This window comes from Bidens hawaiensis, unplaced genomic scaffold (genome assembly GCF_021521415.1).
Source record: "Bidens hawaiensis isolate Kalapana, Puna unplaced genomic scaffold, B.hawaiensis_p1.1 tig00029612_1, whole genome shotgun sequence".
Classification (NCBI taxonomy): domain Eukaryota; kingdom Viridiplantae; phylum Streptophyta; class Magnoliopsida; order Asterales; family Asteraceae; genus Bidens; species Bidens hawaiensis.
The window spans coordinates 145,873-166,747 of record NW_027494904.1 but is presented as its reverse complement, the minus strand read 5'-3'; the positions used below and the strand labels follow the sequence as shown (position 1 = coordinate 166,747).

Sequence of the window (20,875 nt, the reverse complement as noted above, 5' to 3'; positions counted from 1 at the left end):
AAGAATAAAAACACATCATAAACCGCCCCAGTCACTTTCAGTCATCTGATTAATGGCTATCCTTATATTCAACAAGTAGAAATGAGGACCAAACATATCCGAAGATATGTCCTTCAAACTGAGGCAACCGACATAATTCTAAGCGATAGTGACGTTTTTATTATTTTTTTTTGTTTGGTTTTTTTTTGTTTTTTTTTAAACACAAACATAAAGCATGGTTACTCGGGATTGATCATCCCATTCAGCTCAACAAGGTTTTGAAATCTAGTTTTGTCAAACGCTTTCGTAAACAAGTCAGCGAAATTATCTAGCGTATCAACCTTTTCGAGCTCAATCAGTTTCTTCTCAGCACAATCCCGTATAAAATGATGACGCATGTCAATGTGTTTAGTTTTACTGTGCTTAACGGGATTGTTAGTTACTGAGATAGCAGCAGTGTTATCAATACAAATAGGAGTAAGAGTAAAATTCAGACCATAATCGCGCAACTGTTGTTGAATCCAAAGAACCTGGGAGCAGCAGTTGGATGCTGCCATGTATTCTGCTTCACAGGTTGAAATTGCGACTGAGATCTGCTTCTTGCATTGCCAGGACACTAGTCTGCCACCAAGAAACTGACATCCACCAGTTGTAGACTTCCGACTCTGATTGCACCCTCCATAATCAGAATCTGTGTAGGCGACCAAATCCAAGTCTCCTCCTTTTGTGTACCACAACCCCAGCTTAGGTTTGCCTTTGAGATACCTCAATATTCTCTTCGCACCCTTCAAGTGAGATTCCTTTGGGTTTGCCTGAAAGCGAGCACAAAGACAAACAGCAAACATTATATCAGGCCTAGAAGCAGTTAAGTACATTAAAGAACCTATTATAGCCCGATATTGGGTTAGGTCTACGTCTGCATCGTTGTCTGACTCAGCACCCAATTTGTGGTTGACGCAGACTGGAGTGTCGTATGGAGTGTTGTCCTCCATCTTGAAACGTTTGAGAACATCATGGACATACTTCGTCTGATGAATGAACATACCATCTTTCTTCTGATCAACCTGCAGTCCTAAAAAGAAAGTTAGTTCACCCATAGCACTCATTTCAAATCTCTTCTTCATGACGGCCTCAAACTCCTGACACATGGCGACCTTTGATGCAGCAAAGATAATGTCGTCCACGTAGACTTGCACCAGTAGAAAGTCGCTCCCTTTTCTCTTGAAGAACAATGTGCTATCAATCTTACCTCTTTCAAACTCATTCTCAAGCAAGTAGTCGGCTCAAGGTGCCTGATGTAGTCCATACAGCGTTTTACTTAGCTTGTACACGTGATCGGGAAAGTCAGGGTCAGGAAAACCCGGAGGTTGCTCAACGTACACAACCTCATCGACTTTACCATTTAGGAACGCACTCTTCACATCTAACTGAAAAACCTTCATCTCCTTATGAGCAGCAAATGCCAAAAACAGCCGGATCTACACGAGATATCTCGTTCTACGTAGGTGCGGAATCCCTATGTAAGACGTTACGAGCGTAGAAGACAAAACGATTAAACACGTTACAATAAACACAAACACGTTATATTGCAACCGTAAACACGTGATACAAAGATCACCAAATACAGACTCTCTCTGACTTGTTACTAAAACCGAAACTCGTTAAATTCTTAAAACTTAAGCCGTAACCTAAGTTTATATAATCACGACAACTTCGCCTGGCATGTTCAGGCGAAGTTGTCCCTAACTTCGCTTGTCTAACAAGTTCGCCTATATCAGCGAACTTGTTAGCAACTTCGCTTACATACAAACTCAAATCCAAACGACTCGATTACAGACACCAGAAACTGAACTACTGACATCATGTACCAACAAAAACTCTCTATCTTTATCTCCCAACCATTCCCATGAGTTCATAAATTCCTTCCAACATATTCTACTTCATTGTTTATTTATATTTAATTATTGTTTCAACTAAATCATTTGTTTATATAAAAAAATGATTTGTTAAACCAAATCATATTTTTATAATTACATACAAATAACGACTTACACAAATTACACTTCTTAAAAAAAACACTGTGTAACTTATATAAATGTCATAATATTACATATATATGATATAATAATATTGCATAATTTACATAAACTACATAAATTACCACATGTACACAGATTACCCAAATTACAACTATATCAATTACATAAATTACCAAATTATATCAATACCAATTACACAAATTATCCAATTACATTAATTACCCAACAACGATACACAAAATTATATAAATTCCCAATAACATATCTTACACAACGTACATAAAGTACACAAATACAAAATACACATGTTACATAAAATGCACAAAATACCCAAAATTACCGAAATTATACAAATTGCATATACTACACGAATACATAAATTATAGATCTATGTTATGTAATATACCTTTATATGGTAATGTTATTATTGAATTCAATTATAAATAACTTTTAAATAATTAAATTTTAATAATTCTTTTAAAACCAATTAGTGATCGAAACCAAATTAAAATTATGAGTCATAATCAATTAGTTTTAATTTATTATACTTTCCATATAACTCATATGGATCAATTTTCAGTCAAGGGGTGCATTGAGGATTAAGAAGAAAGAAAAATAAAAAATTACATAATGACGAGAAAAGTAAAAAAGAAAAAAACATACACATGCTTTGAGATGATAATAATTTGTGATTTTTTTTCTGAACGACAATCTACTTTGTGGTTTAATTTTATTTAATTTAACTTGAATTTGCTTTTATTTATCAATTATCTATTTATTTAACTTTTAAAACACAAACTATATTTATTTAATTTAATTTTTTTTATGACTTCACTATGTTATCTACTTTTTGTAATTAATGTTATTTATTTAGCCTTTTTTATATTACTTTCATTTATTTAATTTATAGAAAATTATATTGAAAAAAATTAAAAAGAAAATATGTAATAGTCAAAGAAGATAAAAAAATAATCATAAGAGAGAGAATGAATATAATGTATTTTATTGATAAAAGAGATAGATATTGTTAATTACCAAAATATCCTTTAATTTTTTAAAAGACTAGATGATGTGGTTGAATGTAAACCACTAATTTAGTTCTCAAGTTTTTAAAGCTTAAGGAGGTTCTCAAATTATTTCATCCTTAGGTTAAGTATAAAATGAAAACTCACTTGAGTTGTAAAAACTCTAGAAACTCATTCTCAACCACATGTTTTTAATTAATGTTTAAATCGTGTGGTCCACAATTAAAGTGAATAAAAAATGTAAATATAAATATAACTTTTTCTCTCTCCTGAAAACATATATAAAAATTAGTAAAAAAATGTTAAAAAATAGCAAAACATTTTTTTTATGTTTCGATGTTTTGTATTAAATGTTACAACATATATTACATGTAACAAAAAAAAACAAAAAACGATATTACATAGAGTTTTCGCGGGTTTTCACAACTCAAGTGGGTTTTCATTTTAACCTTACCCATCATCCCTATATATATATATATATATATATATATATATATATATATATATATATATATCTTTTGCATATTTTGTTTTTCATTTACAAGTTTTGAAATATAATGTTTTCATAAATGCCATATATAACATTATAAAACTCTTAGTTTTACCAACATTTTAGTATAAGGTTCATTCAAAATCAATCCACGTCAAATATAATACACTTTTAAATTCTTTTTTCATAACATAACGTCGTTTTAAATTTCGAATACATCGTTATCACGTTAATATGTCTATGCACTCCTTGATACAACAACTTCCTGCAATGTACGATCATAACATATGGATAAATATCATTTCTTTTGTTTTCATCAAGGAAACTTAAAATTTATGAGGACAAAATTTATTAGCTTTATCTTTTGTTAATGTTCACATCATGACACTTGGGTTATGTTTATCAATGTTTCTGCGGCAACGAGCGGGGACGTTTACTAGTTATTATGAATTAGGTATTATCCTTCGTATTTCAGAGGTTGTTTTACATTTCTTTTACGATATTTATACTTTTTTGAATTTTAATTTTATTTATTGTAAAAAAGTTAATAATATAGTTAGGGTTTAATGATAAAAGAACTTCACAAATAAATGAGATGCTATAACCCGTTTAAAAGATATCTGGGTTTACTGGTGAGACCACGACCTACCTTATTTTTTTTTACTATAAAATTATTTCTTATTATAAATAATATCTTTTTTAAATGAAAAATCGAATATTAATTTTTAGTATATCCCTATTTTATATAATTTTCTTATCAAATATTTGGTAAGATTAAGTGTTAATTTAATGATATGTAGGGAAGGCAATGAAACCCGAACCCGATGGAAAAACCCGAAACCCGACATAAATGGGGCGGGTAATACCCGACCTATTAGGGTTTGGGATTAGTTTTGAAATTTTTTGCGGGTTTGGGACGGGTTTGGGATTTCTAATATACTCTATTACCCGACCCGATTACCCGATAACATAGACCCATTTACCCGATTATATACCCGATATAGCTTATTATATTATATACACACACACACACACTATATTCCAAATATATTATTTGCGAAACTTGTTTATGTCAATTATTTGAGATATTTTACCTCTTTGGGAACCATCTTTGTAATCGATTAGTTATATATTGTCAAAACTTGGTGGAAACCCGACGGGTTTTGAGCCGGGTATAACCAACGGGTATTTTATCAAAACCCTATAGGAACATGAAACCCGATGGGAAAACCCGAACCCTGACGGGTAATTACCCGACTAAAACCCGACGGGTTTGGGACAGACTTTTATAACCGGGTATGAGTTTGGGAATGTCTAAACCCGACCCATTGCCATCCCTAATGATATGTTATAACCCTTGTGAGACCCACACCCATGAATTCAGTCAAATACATGAGAAGTCTCCCAATTTATTAATAAAACAATATGGTGCCTTGAGAGGAGGTGGAGATCAACCAAAGAAATTTTAAATGTTTCGTTTATATATATATAGGTTTAGGCTAGAATAAAAACCCACTTGAGTTGTGAAAACTCTAGAAACTCATTCTAAACCACATGTTTTTAATTAAAGATTAAATCTTGTGGTCTATAATTAAAGTTAATAAAAAATGTTAAAGTTAATTTACACTTTCTCTCTCATGAAAACATAAATAAAAATTAGTAAAAAATGTAAAAGAAATAGCAAAACATTTTTTTATGTTTTCGATGTTTTGTATTAAATGTTACAACATATATTACATGTAACAAAAAAAAAACAACGTTACATATGGTTTTCGCGGGTTTTCACAACTCAAATGGGTTTTCATTTTAACCTTACCCTAACCTTACCCTATATATATATATAGGGTAAGGTTAAAATGAAAACCCATTTGAGTTGTGAAAACCCGCGAAAACCATATGTAACGTTGTTTTTTTTTTGTTACATGTAATATATGTTGTAACATTTAATACAAAACATCGAAAACATCAAAAAAAAAATATTTTGTTATTTTTTAACATTTTTTTTACTAATTTTTATATATGTTTTTAGGAGAGAGAAAAAGTTATATTCATATTAACATTTTTTTATTCACTTTAATTGTGAACCACAAGATTTAAACATTAATTAAAAACATGTGGTTGAGAATGAGTTTTTAGAGTTTTCACAATTCAAATGAGTTTTCATTTTATACTTAGCCTATATATATATATTTAAGATAACATAAGCCAGGAAAAGCTAGAGCAAAAACATATAATTTGTTATCTTTACTTTTTAGAGAAGTAGAAAAGTTAGCAAAATTAAAGTTACCTCATTACAATTCTTACCCAATCTAGTTAAAGTAGGTCTGCCCTCTAATTTGCTCAAAAGAATGAATATGTCTTGATATTTTCCGCCATTTTGGGACTCATTGGTGGTGTTGTATTGAACGTTTATCAACCAAGGCTCACTATATAAACCAATGTACAGATAGAGAATGTATGTATCACTCAGGGCCGGCTCTTGGGTGGTGCAACCCGGACAATCAGTCAGGGCACCTACTTTTCCGGGGCACAATTTTTTTTATATATATTTTTTGTATATATATATTTTTTAAATTTTTTTATAGAATATAAATAAATATTAATCCCCTTATTACATATTGGGCCTAATTTTTGTGTTACCATAATCCATTTTTGGTATTGGGCCCAAATTAATTAAAAAAATTATAATAACTATGAACGGATGCGGCGATTGAATTCCAAAACGTATAGCCGGCAGAAAAAGGAAGCAAAAGGCCGATGGACGGACTGACGGAGACACCGTCGAGTAGCCGGCAGCCCAAAATATAAAACCTAATTGACTAATTGTGACCTATCTGGTTGTGAAGAAAGGAAGAAGAAGAAGAAGAAAAGAAGACACGGATGGAGACTGGTGAGGCGGTGACAGATGTACTGAGTGAAAGAGGTCTTGTGGAGTTAGGTATGCAGTCAGTATACTTTTTCTTGATTTATATAACTATATTATAGTATTATTCATTAGTTATTATATAATATATTCTTTAAAATTTTAATATAGATTTGTGATTTATCATATTCATATGTGATATGTATATAAGTACAAATATATAATTGTGTATTATCTGACTAACTACTTGTTATATTCTACACCACTAATAAAAAAGAGACAAAAGGATATATACATAAAAAAGGGAACTTCAATCTATTCTATAAAGATAATCAAATAGAAGGATAATAAAAATCGATTTCAATTTCGACCAATTTATAATAACTAATAATTTTATAATAATTAATAAATAGAATTCAAAATTCAAAAAAAAATGAGAATTCTATTTAGAATCCCTTTTCTTTAGAGAGAATTCTCGGTAAGATTGAAATGAAAACAAGAGAATTTGGATAAGAGCAATAATTAGTTTTAACTATAACTAAAAAAAAGCAAAAGTTATGTACTAAAAATAGGATTCTAATCGATGAATCTTGAAAGGAACCACGCCCCGCAAAAGGAAAATAGATGGTTGGACCAAAAAAAAAGAAATTCTTACTTTAACTAAACAGTTATGAACGACTTAAAAATTTCAAGTTGAATTGACTAATCCGGTATATTTTCCAATAGCATTATATAATTGAGTATAATTAATAATTTTACTTTGAAATATCAAATAATAGGAATATGCCTCCTAAACAATTATCCGGTGCTCAAAAGCGTAAAAAAAGAAAACGAGATGATGCAATAAAAAAGTCTCAAGCCGGTGCTATGCATAAATTTATATAAAAACCGGTAGTTGAAAAGCCTATTGAAGAGCAAGAGGTTCAAGAGCAAGAACAAGCTAATGAACAAGATCATGTGAAAGTAGTACTTGAAGAGCCGAAAGAGGAAGAACATGTTGAGGCTAATATAAATGAAGAGCATGTCAAGCATAACCATGTTGATATATTTGATCCAAAAAGGTAGGAAGGACTTAATTCTGATGAGATAAAACTTTTGGTTGAGAAAGGTCCTAAAAGAGATAATAATATAGTAAATGGTCCGTATGATAAGCATAAAAGAAGATTTTCATCAACTTTATATACAAGAACTTTATCAAATTTGGAGAAATGCGATCGCCCATGGCTAGTTTATTCGATAGAGGTAGACAAGATATTTTGTTTTTGTTGTAAAGTGTTTAGAAAAGGGCTCCCGAATAGTAATTTGGATGGGGAAGGTTATAATAATTGGCACCATGCTTCCACTAGTGTCAAAAATCACGAAGTTTCCTTGAATCATCTCACAAATATGAATAGTTGGTTTGATATGCGTAAAAGGTTAAAGTTGAACGAAACAATTGATAAAACTCAGTACGAGCAATTCAAGAAATAAAGAGACTATTGGATACAAGTCCTTTTAAGGATCGTTACATTAGTCAAGTTTCTTGCTAAAAATAATTTAGCATTTCGTGGTACAAGAGAAAAGCTGTATCAAAAAGGTAATGGTAAATTGTTTTTTTTTTACTTCAGTCAAATTGTAACTAATTGTACTTCTTATTTGAATTTGTTTTTAATAGGTAATGGAAATTTCTTGGGTCTTGTTGAAATGTTGGAAGAGTTTGACCCGGTTATCAAAGAGCATGGCCAACGGATCATAAATGATGAGGTTCATGTTCATTATCTTGGACACAACATCCAAAACGAGTTAATTTTTATGATAGCTCAAGAAATTAAAAAAGAAATCATAAAGCAGATAAAGGAAGCAAAGTATTATTCAATCATATTGGATTGCACTCCAGATTCAAGTCACCAGGAACAGTTGACTATAATTGTGAGGTATTTAAAGTTCTATTCTAATTCGGTTACTGTCGAGGAGTCCTTTTTAGGGTTTTTGGATGTTAATGATACCACGGGAAAAGGATTATTTGATATTACTGTTGAGGAGTTAAAGTCTCTTGGTTTAGAACTGGATGATATGCGTAGTCAAGGTTATGACAATGGAGCAAACATGAAAGGAAAACACCAAGGAGTGCAAACGAGATTTTTAAATGAGAATCCTAGAGCATTTTACACTCCTTGTGGTTGCCATTCTCTTAATCTTATATTATATGATATGGCTACCATTTCTACTAAAGGAAAGAGTTTTTTTTGGAAAAATCCAACGTATGCATACTATCTTTGCAAACTCTAATAATCGATGGCAAATTTTGAAAGATAATGTTAAATCTTGGAGTCTGAACTCTTTGTCTCAAACGCGTTGGGAAAGTCGTGTCGAAAGTTTTAAAGCTATTAAATTGCAACTTGATGATGTACGAGAGGCTTTACTTGAAGTTGGAGAAAAAGATGGTGATCTTGCAATTGCAGATGAAGCAACTACAATAACAGAAAATATTGGTTTTGACTTTTTGGTATCAATTATCATCTGGTATGAAGTGTTAGACAAGGTGAATATAGTGAGAAAAAGGTTACAATCGAAAGATACGCACATAGAGATTGCTATTAAAGAAATAAAGAGATTGATTGACTTCTTCAAGGAATTTAGAGAAAATGGTTTTTCAAAAGCAATAGATGAAGCTGAGAAGATTGCTTTTGAAATGGGCATTGACCCGATATTTGCACAAAAACGTGTAATTAAAAGGATAAAACAAAGTGATGAGTGTTCAAGTAGTCAAGAAGCTTCATTTACTCCTCAAGAGAATTTTAGAGTAAATTATTTTTTATATATTATTGATCAAGCTATTACTTCTCTTAAGACAAGATTTGATCAATTCAAAAATAATGAGAAATTATTTGGATTTTTGTTTCCACAAAACTTGAGGGGAATTGAAGATGAAGATCTTAAGTTATCCTGTAATTTTCTTGAAAATGCACTAAAGTTTGAAGGAAGATCAGATATTGATGGTGAGGAGCTTTATATGGAGTTAAGCTCATTAGACACATTATATACTATGGAATTTAGTAGCCCTATTGAAGTTTTGAAGCATTTGAACGAGACCCAAGAAAATTTCCCAAATGCAAGGATTACATGTAGAATATTGTTAACTGTTCCAGTCACAGTGGCATCCGCAGAAAGAAGTTTTTCAAAGTTGAAGTTATTAAAATCTTATTTACGATCCACAATGTCCCAAGAAAGACTTAATGGATTGGCGATGATAGCCATTGAGAGCGAAATCTTAGATAGTATAAACTGAGAAGAGGTGATCAAACAGTTTGCTGTAAAAAATGCTAGGAGAGCTTCACGAATCATCAGTTAGAGGTTAGCTACTATTGTATTTGAGTTTATTACTATATATTTGCTATTTTTTGTTATAACGATAATGTCGTTTAAAAAAACTATCTTATGTATTTCGTTACTCGTTAGGGTCTATGGGCCTTTTTTTTATGTTCGTCATAGGTATTTGAATTCTTGGAAACGGCCCTGATCACCTTCCTGTGTGGTGCCTGTATTGAATAATGATGATAATGACGACGACGATGATAATGTCACAATAGTAAAAAGAAAGTTATGTGTTATATCATTATCTAATTAAAACCTGCCTAAAAACACTTAGATAATTGGATGATATTTTGTGCAACATAACGAGTGATACAATTAGCTTAACAAACAATCACACATGTAGCGATATTTAGAATTGTATCTAAACTAGTTCAACTTGTCTAATCCGTCTATGACAAGCATAACATGTTTAATTGACTATGAAAATGAGTTAACGGGTCAGCACATCTTGTTCATAGAAGTACTATAGTTTTTATTATTTTAAGGACTTTATGGATTTTTATTCAAAAGTTTTATAATTTCTTTTTAGGTAGTTACAAATTGTTCATTAGGGATTTTTTCGGATGCTACTTTTTGATAATATTCATCTTATTATGCTAATTATTTATTTATTATTTGCTAACCATGTTAATTGAGTCAAGTAAATAGTTGTGTTAAACATGTCAGGCCGCTCGTGTTATTGGATGCTCAAGGGGCATATGGTATATCGTATGCACATAGTACAAGTTTCGTCTCCACAAATACACCATGTGGTATACCCATACGCTTAAAACTGGAAAAGTAGAAAACAAACGTGTAATATAAATACACATTAAAAGCATAGGAGGTTGGCAAGACATTTTTCTATTTCTAATATTTATATATATTTTTTAGGTTTTATTTATTGTAAGGTAATTAATAATATACTAAGAGATTCATAAGTTTGATATGAATGTGTTTCACAAATAAATGAGATGTCAAAACCTGCTTAAAAGTTATCTAGATTTGGTGATACCATGACACGCTTATTTTTTTTATTATAAAATTGTTTCTTAATTATAAATAATTTCTTTTTTTTAATCGGATATTAATTTTTAGTATATCCCAATTTTATTTCATATCAAATATTTGATAAGATTATTTTTTTTGTTTTAATTTTATTTATTGTAAAAAAAGTTAATAATATACTTAGTGTTTAATGATAAAAAGATTTCATAAATAAATAAGATGTTATAAAATTTTTAAAAGCTATATGGGTTTAGTGAGATCTATGACATGCTTATTTTTTTTTACTATACAGTTGTTTCTTAATCACAAATAATATATTTTTTTTAACCGGATATTAATTTTTAGTATATCTTTATTTTATCGGATTTTCATATCAAATATTTGGTAAGATAAAATTTTAATTTAAGGAGATGTTATAAACCGTTTAAGGGCTTTCTGGGTTTGATGAGACCCATACTTGTGAATTCGGATCAAATATATGAGAATCTTTCAATTACAAATAAAACAATCTGATGGTTTGAAAAAAAAAGCAAAAAACAACCAGAGAGGTTTTAAAAGTTTCGTTAATATATATTTAGGATAAGATTAATGAAAACAGCCTTTGGAGCACCTGATTGGATTATAAATTAATAAATCCATCCACCCTTTAACGACCTACAAGGCTACACCACTTGGTATACAAAGTGACAAAACAAGTACTTCTAAGTATTAATAAAGGTGTCAAATTGTTAAAAAGAAGTTCTATAAGTGTGTATATGCGAGTATTAATTAAGTACGGCTTTGTAAATTAACTCAATTGAAATTAACAATGTCTTATGTTCGTCAGTTAAACTATTATCAGACACATGAATGGTTTATGAACACCTGATTGTACAAAATCTTATGTTGATGTTCATTCATATGAATTTATTTGTAAACACAAATAATGTTTTATTGAACTTGACTAAACGAGAATGGTTAGTGTCAATGGTTTGTTCCAGCTACCCAGTTTGTGTCGGTGTTTTTCTAACATTCACATTCCCATATGTTAATTTATATAAAAATCAATCACATGGTACTCTCAAAACATATTTGTTTTATAGCTAATAAGATTGGAGTTCATTAAAAAAATATTAAAAGTCTTTGGTGAACAAACACAAACAAAAACATTCACAAACATAATTAAACGAAGATGACTTCCGATGATCTCGTAACGAGCCATGAGGTTCTGAAAGTTCCACGGTAGCGGCAGATTTGTTCGAGGCTCAAAGGCGGACAAAACAAAATAAACTAGTCCACACCAGATCTCCCTGGACACTCGCAGCAGACAATCATTTCCCAGCTATGGCCCTAACTACTTAAACCCAGCCGTCACACACATACATCTTTCATTCATCTTTCCGATCTTCAGCTATTTTCAACACACAGACACAGGTACGTACATACATCTATATATCTATATACTATATACGTACACGCTTTCTGTATCTGTATCTATTCCCCCAATTTACTTTACTTACAGATCTACAATCTCTCTTAGCTTCTGTTGTTTCGATCTAATGCTTGTAATTCTCTCGTTACGTGTGAATTTGAGAATGCCTTTTTGCTATGTAATTCATTTCCGATTGGCGTAAATTTTGTTTCAATCGATCTAAATTGCTTAGATAGAGATTCAAATTCTGGATTTTGTATGCAATTTGAAGCTAGTAGATGTACAACTCTTGCTGTTGATAGAGCTTGGCTAGTTTTCACTTATGAGAGCTCAACCTCGGTGCACGAGCCATTTTTTTCAAGCTCAAGCTTGGTTCGTTTATTATTAATTAGTTTATATATACATATATAATTATTTTTGTTATATTTTGAGGAAAACCTTAACCAAGCCGAGTGCAGTACTTTAAGTGAGCCAAAGCTTGGCTCGAGCTCAATTGTGCTGATAGGGCTGTCCAAATTGCTCGCGGCTCCTTCGTCGCTCGCTCGAAAATTGCTCAAAAAATGTTCGTTCGATTTCGGTTTGATTTGGAAGTGAGCCGTTTGGCTCGGTTCGGTTTAAAAACAAGCCAAGCATGAGCAAAGCCTTGCTCGGTTTGTTTCGGTTCGTTTTGCTAGAATTATTTTTTATTTATTTAGTTTTATATATAAATGTTATGTATATATATAAAAGCATACTATTTTTTTTAAGTTATTAAAATTTCTTTCTTTTGTGTTGAATTCAAAGTTCAAATTTAAACCCTAGCTGCTTGTTTTATATATGTTTCGTTGTTAACTTTGTACGAAATCAAGCAAAACCAAGCCACTCGGTTTCAAACCAAACCAAGTTCAAGCATAAAAATATCGCTCGTTTCTTTAAATTGAATCCGCTTGGTTCGGCTTGCTTTAAAACAATCCAAGTATGAGCATGTTTGCGTTCGGTTCGGCTCGGTTCGTGAACAGCCCTAATTGTGCAGTGTGAAATTAATATACAGAAGTCCAAAAAAAGTTAAAAAATACATAAATCTCATTAAAGCTCGACAAGCCTAAGCAATCTTCCAATACAAGGCTCGGGCTCGATAAGGCTCAACTCGTTTCGAGCTTTTTATCGATCTGGTTTGTTTGCATCCCTAGCGACGGCACATGGAATTGAGTTATAAAACTATTCCTAAAACAGTGTTTCGCTTTTGTGCTTCATATTAAAACATGACAATATGTTTCTCTTGGCTATACAGATGCTTCTGCTGTTATATTAATGATTGTTTTTACATATTATGCAATTTTTGAGTTTTGAAGGCATATGTGCCATCAGATTACTCAAGTAGCATGTGCTGCTCAAAGAATTTTTACTTGAAATAATAAATAAAGCTGAATTGAAAGTGTAGACTACTTTGATTCCATTGTGTTTTAGATGCAATTTGCCATCATGATTGCCTGTTGTTGAGCCACTATTCTATTGTTCAGTGTAGAAGATGGCAGCCAGCTCAGCAAGTGCCTTTTCGATTGGATCGATAACCTATGGTTCCAAAGCTAGCTCGGTTTCACAATCAAAAGCTTATGGAATGAAGTTCAACTCACGAAACCATCTGAAAAACTTCAATGGCCTCAAGGCAGTTGCATCTGTAAACCATGACTCCAAATCATCATTCTTGGGCAACGAAAGAACCGCAGTTCTTCAGCAATCTTTCACCCGAAGAGCCCAAAATCAGAACCAAAACCAAAACGCTTTTCAAGTTCAGGCTTCATTCAAGGTGGCGGTTCTTGGAGCTGCTGGCGGCATTGGTCAACCGCTCTCTCTGTTGGTAAAAATGTCACCTTTGGTCTCCGACCTTCACCTATACGATATAGCTAATGTGAAAGGAGTTGCAGCTGATCTCAGTCACTGCAACACTCCCTCTCGGGTTAAGGATTTTACAGGAAATGATGAGTTATCCAACTGTCTAAAAGATGTGGATGTAGTGGTCATTCCTGCTGGTGTTCCGAGGAAGCCTGGTATGACCCGTGATGATCTTTTCAACATTAATGCCGGCATTGTGAAAAAATTAGTCGAAGCTGTAGCTGATAACTGCCCTGATGCGTTTATTCACATAATCAGCAACCCGGTTAACTCAACAGTACCGATTGCTGCTGAGGTGTTGAAACAGAAAGGTGTATACAATCCCAAGAAGCTTTTTGGTGTCACAACTCTTGACGTGGTCCGAGCCAACACCTTTGTTGCTCAAAAGAAGAATCTGAAACTCATTGATGTTGACGTCCCAGTTATCGGAGGCCATGCTGGAATTACCATTCTACCCTTGCTGTCAAAAACCAAACCTTCAGTCACTTTCACTGATGAGGAAGTGCAGGATCTCACTGTTAGAATCCAAAATGCTGGAACTGAGGTGGTTGAGGCTAAAGCCGGTGCGGGTTCTGCAACATTATCAATGGCATATGCTGCTGCACGATTTGTGGAGTCGTCTCTTCGTGCACTTGATGGAGATAGTGACGTTTATGAGTGTTCTTTTGTGCAGTCAGAACTTACAGACCTCCTGTTCTTTGCATCAAGGATTAAACTCGGGAAACAAGGTGTTGAGGCTGTGATCTCATTTGATCTTCATGGTTTGACCGAATATGAGGAAAAAGCGTTGGAAGCTCTTAAACCCGAGCTTAAGGGAAGCATAGAGAAAGGTGTAGCCTTCGCAAATAAGCAAGCTGTGACCGCTTGAAGTGGAATGTAACATAGAAGCAAATCTAGCGAGTTAATAACAAAGTCGCGGCCATTTATCGCCAGTTCAGAAGTTTTGTAGCAAGTTTTTAAACCTTGCGGTTACTAGTTACCAGTATTGCATAATTTTGTTCATCGCATAATAAATGCATAATATCGCATACAAAAACAAGTCAAAAACATATGCTGTAACATCCAATATTTCTACCAGAAATCATTACATGAACATTGACCTCCCCTGAAATGATGAAAGCGTGTACGGTCTCTTATAATAACCTCTCTATTATAAACCTGTGAAAGTGCCTTTGCAAAATTATGGCAATCGTTGCATATTCGCAAGTCCTTAGCCACTCTTAATTTTGTCCCGGGTGGAGTTTCTAGAACTCCAAACGCCATCGCTAGTTTCTCACTGTGATACGATAACCTGCTATCGGTTATTTCAGCTTCATAGCCACCAATCTTCAGTTGTTTCTCTATCTCATCCAGCATCTCATAAACTTCATTAATTCGGGAGTGTGAAGTATCATCAACTTTGAACTCGTGTATCTGCCCTTTTAGTTCGATTGTACTAGCACTCGGGGTCGTTTGGATCCCTTTCTCTTTCATCAATTTCCTTGTTTCTATCACCTTCTCCCAATTGCCAGCGGACGTGTACATATTCAAAAGTAGGATGTAATCGCCTGCTTCTTGAGCCTTGAGTTCGATCAAATGCTCAATCACTCGTTCTCCAAGTTCAAGATTACCATGCACTTTGCAAGCCCCGAGCAAAGTTCTCCATATGGTTGGGTCCGGTTTACATTTCATGGAAATTATAAGATCATATGCGTCTTCAACCAAGCCCACACGACCCATGAGATCAACCACGCACCCGTAGTGGTGGATATTAGGCACCATACCAAACTCTCTCTGCATATGATCAAATATCAGCTTTCCTTCATCAAGCAACCCAGAATGGCTACAACCAGAAAGCAAAGCTGTGAATGTTTGCTCATCTGGTGAGATACCCATTCTATTCATTTCCCTAAAAACATCAATTGCTTCTCTTCCTCGACCATTACTCGCAAAACCCGAGATCATTGAAGTCCAAGAAACAACATCCCTATTAGGAATCTCTCGGAACACTTGATACGCTTTGTCCAACTGTCCACACTTCGAATACATCGCCACAAGCGAATTGCAAATATTAAGAGCACGATCATAACCACAATCCTTAACATACCGATGAACTCGTTCACCAAACTCAAACGCACACAAGTTCGCACACGCCTGCAAAACCATCAAACACGTGACATCATCCGGCTCACACCCACACTCCCCACTCCGCATCTTATCAAACACCTCCAACGCATCCCGCGTCCTACCATTCCTTATATAACACGAAACCAACACATTCCACGCAACCGTATCTCTCTCAGGCATTTCATCAAACACCTGGCATGCATCTTCACCCTTCCCACCGCCCGAATAAAACTCCATCAAAGTCGTCATCAAACGAGTATCCGAACAAAACCCATCTCTCAAAACCCTCCCGTGAATCTGTAACCCGCCATAAAGTGAACAATTTCTCATACAAGATTTGATAACAAAGGAACAAGATTGAGGATTTGGGCGTATATCCATTTGCCGCATCATATCCCTGTAGATTAAAAAGCCTCTTTCCGGATGATTGTTGATTGCATAAGCTCTAGTCATGCGGTTGAGAAATGGGACGGAGTATGTTGGGTGTTGAATTAGTGATGTGCGAAGGAGGTGTGCATGGATTTGAAGGAGTTGGGTTGTTTGGGTGGTGGATTTGATGAAGGATATTATTGATTCGAGATGAGAAATCGCTGCTGTTTGAGGTTGCATGCTTCAAGAGTTGAAGACTAGTAGAATGCAGAGGAATGGTTACTTGCTTATTTATTTATAACTTACAAGTGAAAATGACTTGAATAGTCATAGAGACCCAACCCATTCGAAACTCTGTGGACCACTAAGATTTTGCCATGTGTCATCGTATCATGACGGAATACAAGCTAGATCCGATGGAAATGTAAATGGAACCAACATAAGGTTAAACAGTTGGACCGACGGTGCAAGAGTCTACTTTCATCTGCTCTGACTGTTTAGCTCTTCCGTCCCATTTTAACCAACCACCATATGCAACAACTGGTCTCGATCTCTGTTTTCTCCCCCCTCTTGATTTCCTTATAAAACGCACATCAAAACGAGGACGAGTTCGTCGGATTCTGCAGATGACTCGCCGAAGAATATGAACGAGTCGGAATCAACAACCTCAAGAAAGTGTTCAAATATGTTCATGACCCAAATCAAATCTTGGGTCCTTAGAAATGAAATGGTTCATCATGCCAAGTTATAACCCAGATTTGAAACAAGGGCGTGATTGTAAATTATGGTTAAATCCATTGGTTCCATTAATCTAGCTCCCCTTCCGTTGGACCAAGATTTGTTGGTTCCATTAACCCAGATTTGTCGGATGGCAGACGTAAAACGTCGGTAGCTAAGGAAGAAACGTCGTCGCCGACGTTTTAGGTGGCTATTTTGAGGATTTTATGAAAGTGATGGATATTATTGAAAACTACTTGATCAAAGTGATTATTTTGGGGATTTTCCTTATTATAGTTACCTTAACAAATTCGATTAATTTTGTTCTAAAAAGAATATGAAAATAATCATGTTTTTGATGTCCCGAGGTCTAAATATTCGTATTGTTTGTCTTATTATAAATTTTCAAATATTGAACATCGAATAAAAATAGAGAACATCTTCAAAATGTTCATTGTTACCATTTTTGTCAATGAATTACTCATAACCAACTAAAATTCTCAGAATGCCCATAATAAATACTGTCATTCCTCACGTTATTATTTTTATAAAGTCATCCCCTCTTTTAAAAAGTCGTCTGCATTTTATAAAGTTCATATTTTTATAGCGTCGTACTCTCTTTTAAAAAGTTGTCATATCATTCATAAAGTCGTTATCTTTTTAATTTTTATTTTGAACCATTCTCGAAAATGTGTTCCATTAAATTTGTTTTTTTTATAAATTCTTTACAAATGGGTTTGATTCTAAAGCATTTCACGATATATTAGTCTACGGCGAAGACATGCTTTCATGCCATTGATTCCAACAGGGACAACTTGCAGGCAATGGCGTCACCACCTTCCTTTTCTTTAGATACACCGTCAGATCCGTCGTTTAAATGGACATGTGGTGATGGTGATGATATTTTTCATGAATATTCTGGGAATTTTGGTTGGTCATAAACAATTTCTTCATAAAAATGCTAAGAATGATATTTTGAGATTTTCCCATAAAAATAATGACTTATGTCTATGGTGACTAACACATTATCCTCAAAAGTCTAAACCATACTTTATTTAGTTGTGCAAGTTAATAAAAGAAATCGCACATCACACCCTTTTTATTTTATTTAATTTAAACATTTTTGATTAATCTGGCTGCTAAAGCCCATTACATACATTAGTATTTTTGATTATTCCCTTTTCCACTATAATTTTGAAAATGAATGTTTAAATGTCCTTAAGAAATAAGTAAATAAATCCGACACATTTAAAATGTTGTTAATCATGTCATAGACCAGGCTATTATTGTTAAAACAGGTGAAAATTAAATAAAAAGGGATTCTATAATAAGCAATTCGATAATTCATGAATCGCTTAGTCAAAATTGATCTACATGTTTCACAAATTATTCACAGACAGAAGAAAAAATGAAATCCTTATACCTACGTAACACTGGACGTTTATTTATTTTTCATGGACGGTCCTAGCATGCAGGTTTGGATTTCACCCGACACATAACCGAAACAAGAGTGACACCAAAAACTTTTTATACAGACTCCATGAAAAATTTTGTGGTCACATAAAATAATAATAATAATAATAATAATAATAATAATAATAATAATAATGACAACTTTTTTTAACTTTAGAAAATTTAGCAGAAAAGCAAATAAACTAAGTATCAACAAGCATAGACCTATAACTTATAAATAAATTAACAAATAGGAACCCATCATAAACTAATTGATCCTTTACCCATTATAACTCACTTTGAAAAAATTAAGCCCATTACCAAGTAACTTTTTACTCTCAAACTCATTACCAAGTAACTGTTATAAACATTTCTTATGCATACTTGGTTTCAACATCTAAGTAATAGCATAACATAAAGTACCTACAAGCATAAGAATTTAGTTTTAAAACCATCAATTGACCAATCATTCATTGATACATTTGTTGTGTTCATGTTTACTCCCAAGTACGTGATTACCTTCCACCATCCTAATAGGAAGCTCTACCTAAGGCATATACAGCGTAAATAATTAGTATAGTATTCCAGTAACAAGTATATATGATGAGATACCAAAATGATTTAACGCATCACAAATGCCAAAATTTTACTCAATCGATAAATGTATCATATGCCGCCGAGTTTTAGTTTGGCATATTAAGGTGGAGAATATAATACACTCTGTCATAAACTCTCGAATCGGCATAATACGCTCATGGGCGCATTTTACGTGTAACATTCATTAATTTTCAAACCCGACTGATTTTTAAAATGTTCGATGTAATTCGAACCTTCAGCTATTATTAAAGACAGTGAATTTATTGAATATTTATGATCATTATGTTTAAGATTATCATGATGTTTTATTATCTATTAATATTGTTATTAGCAGTGGCGGATCTAGACATCAATTTCAGGGGTAAAGTTCAAAATTTTTTTTTGTACCGTATTTCACACAATGTAAATCAGGGCCGTCTCCGAGAATAGCGAAAATTTTTTAGGCCGAAGCCGAAAAAAATTGGCCCTTAAATTAGTTGAGTAATTGGATTTAAACATTAAAATACATATTTTTTAATATATATATATATATATATATATATATATATATAATTAAAAATATAAAAATTTAGGCCTATTGGGGTGTCGGGCCGGATCGGCCGACCATCCCGCCCTTGATGTATAGGGAAACACAATAATAAATACATTTAAACACACAGGGAGCAAATTTCTCCTATTTGGTTTTTGAAAGCTTGAAATCAAGACATTACATCCTCTTCTTTTACTTTATCAAGCGTTTCTCTTTCGGCCGCATAAATTAAAGCATTGTTTAAATACTCATCACCCGTTCGGTTGCACAAATCCGTCTTGATAAGTTTCATATTAGAAAAACATCTTTCAACGGTTGCGGTTGCAACCGGTAAAACCAACGCTAGCTTCAATATTCGATAAACCAAAAGAAAAGTGGTGTGCTTTCCCGTTTTCACCGTTATACGAGCAAGGTCACACATTACACCCATTTTTGCAAATTTATAATCTTCCTTTAAAGTGTGATAAAAGGTCTTAAGATCATCACTTGAAATACACTACCTTTCTTCATTACTAAAATCATTTGGACGCATCTCATAAAATAACACTAATCTTAAATATATCAAACTTAGAAAATGAATTGCAATGATTTAAACCAGACATATTTTCTAACAAACTAGCTGAGACCTCACTGAATCTATTTTCATGTTCTTGAATTTGCATATCCAAAACCATATTAAAAACTTCAACCTCAAAATGGTGTCGAGTGACGGTGTTTGGTGCAACGTTGTTTGATGTCTGGCTAGTTTCCAATTTCCAAACAACGAGTATTATTTTTGAAAATGGTTAATGAGTTTTAATTGGTTTGGGCTTTAAACTTTGGTTGGGCTTTTCTTTGGTTGAACTTTTAAATTGGTTGAGCTTTAAACAAATAGGGGTAACATCATATTTTTTCAGGGATAACGAAATATAAAAACCTGTCTAAAACAGTAATTTTTTACACTATCGACGAAAAGTTGAGGGGTAGCGGAGGCTACCCCTCATGAAGGGCTAGGTCCGTCCCTGGTTATTAGAGGTGGCAATATGAGTGGGTTGAGTTGGATTTGGGTGATGGGTTAGGATGAGTTTGGGTCAGGGTGGATTTTT

The 20,875-nt window shown here is 33.3% G+C and overlaps 2 protein-coding genes and 1 pseudogene across 2 annotated transcripts; 2 read left to right on the top strand and 1 right to left on the bottom strand.

Moving 5' to 3' along the window:
• Positions 1 to 6,413: 6,413 nt before the first annotated feature.
• LOC143579133 (uncharacterized) lies at positions 6,414 to 9,664 on the top strand. Its single transcript, XM_077062523.1, has 3 exons — positions 6,414 to 6,471; positions 8,051 to 8,614; positions 8,688 to 9,664. Exons 1-3 carry the CDS (start codon positions 6,414 to 6,416, stop codon positions 9,662 to 9,664), a joined length of 1,599 nt encoding a protein of 532 aa, XP_076918638.1.
• Positions 9,665 to 13,636: 3,972 nt separating this feature from the next.
• Positions 13,637 to 14,942, top strand: LOC143579135 (malate dehydrogenase, chloroplastic pseudogene; annotated as a pseudogene).
• Positions 14,943 to 15,022: 80 nt separating this feature from the next.
• LOC143579132 (pentatricopeptide repeat-containing protein At3g47530) lies at positions 15,023 to 16,579 on the bottom strand. Its single transcript, XM_077062522.1, has one exon. The coding sequence runs from the start codon at positions 16,577 to 16,579 to the stop codon at positions 15,092 to 15,094; it is 1,488 nt and encodes a 495-aa protein (XP_076918637.1). The 3' UTR covers positions 15,023 to 15,091.
• Positions 16,580 to 20,875: the final 4,296 nt, after the last annotated feature.

What these genes read in the sequence shown, in the direction of transcription:
- LOC143579132 (XM_077062522.1), bottom strand. Translation starts at nt 16,579, where the DNA reads ATGACTAGAGCTTATGCAATCAACAATCATCCGGAAAGAGGCTTTTTA.
- LOC143579133 (XM_077062523.1), top strand. Translation starts at nt 6,414, where the DNA reads ATGGAGACTGGTGAGGCGGTGACAGATGTACTGAGTGAAAGAGGTCTT. An exon ending in AAGAGGTCTTGTGGAGTTAG is followed by an intron (nt 6,472 to 8,050) that starts GTATGCAGTCAG and finishes TGTTTTTAATAG; the next exon opens with GTAATGGAAATTTCTTGGGT. An exon ending in CATTTCTACTAAAGGAAAGA is followed by an intron (nt 8,615 to 8,687) that starts GTTTTTTTTGGA and finishes AAATTTTGAAAG; the next exon opens with ATAATGTTAAATCTTGGAGT.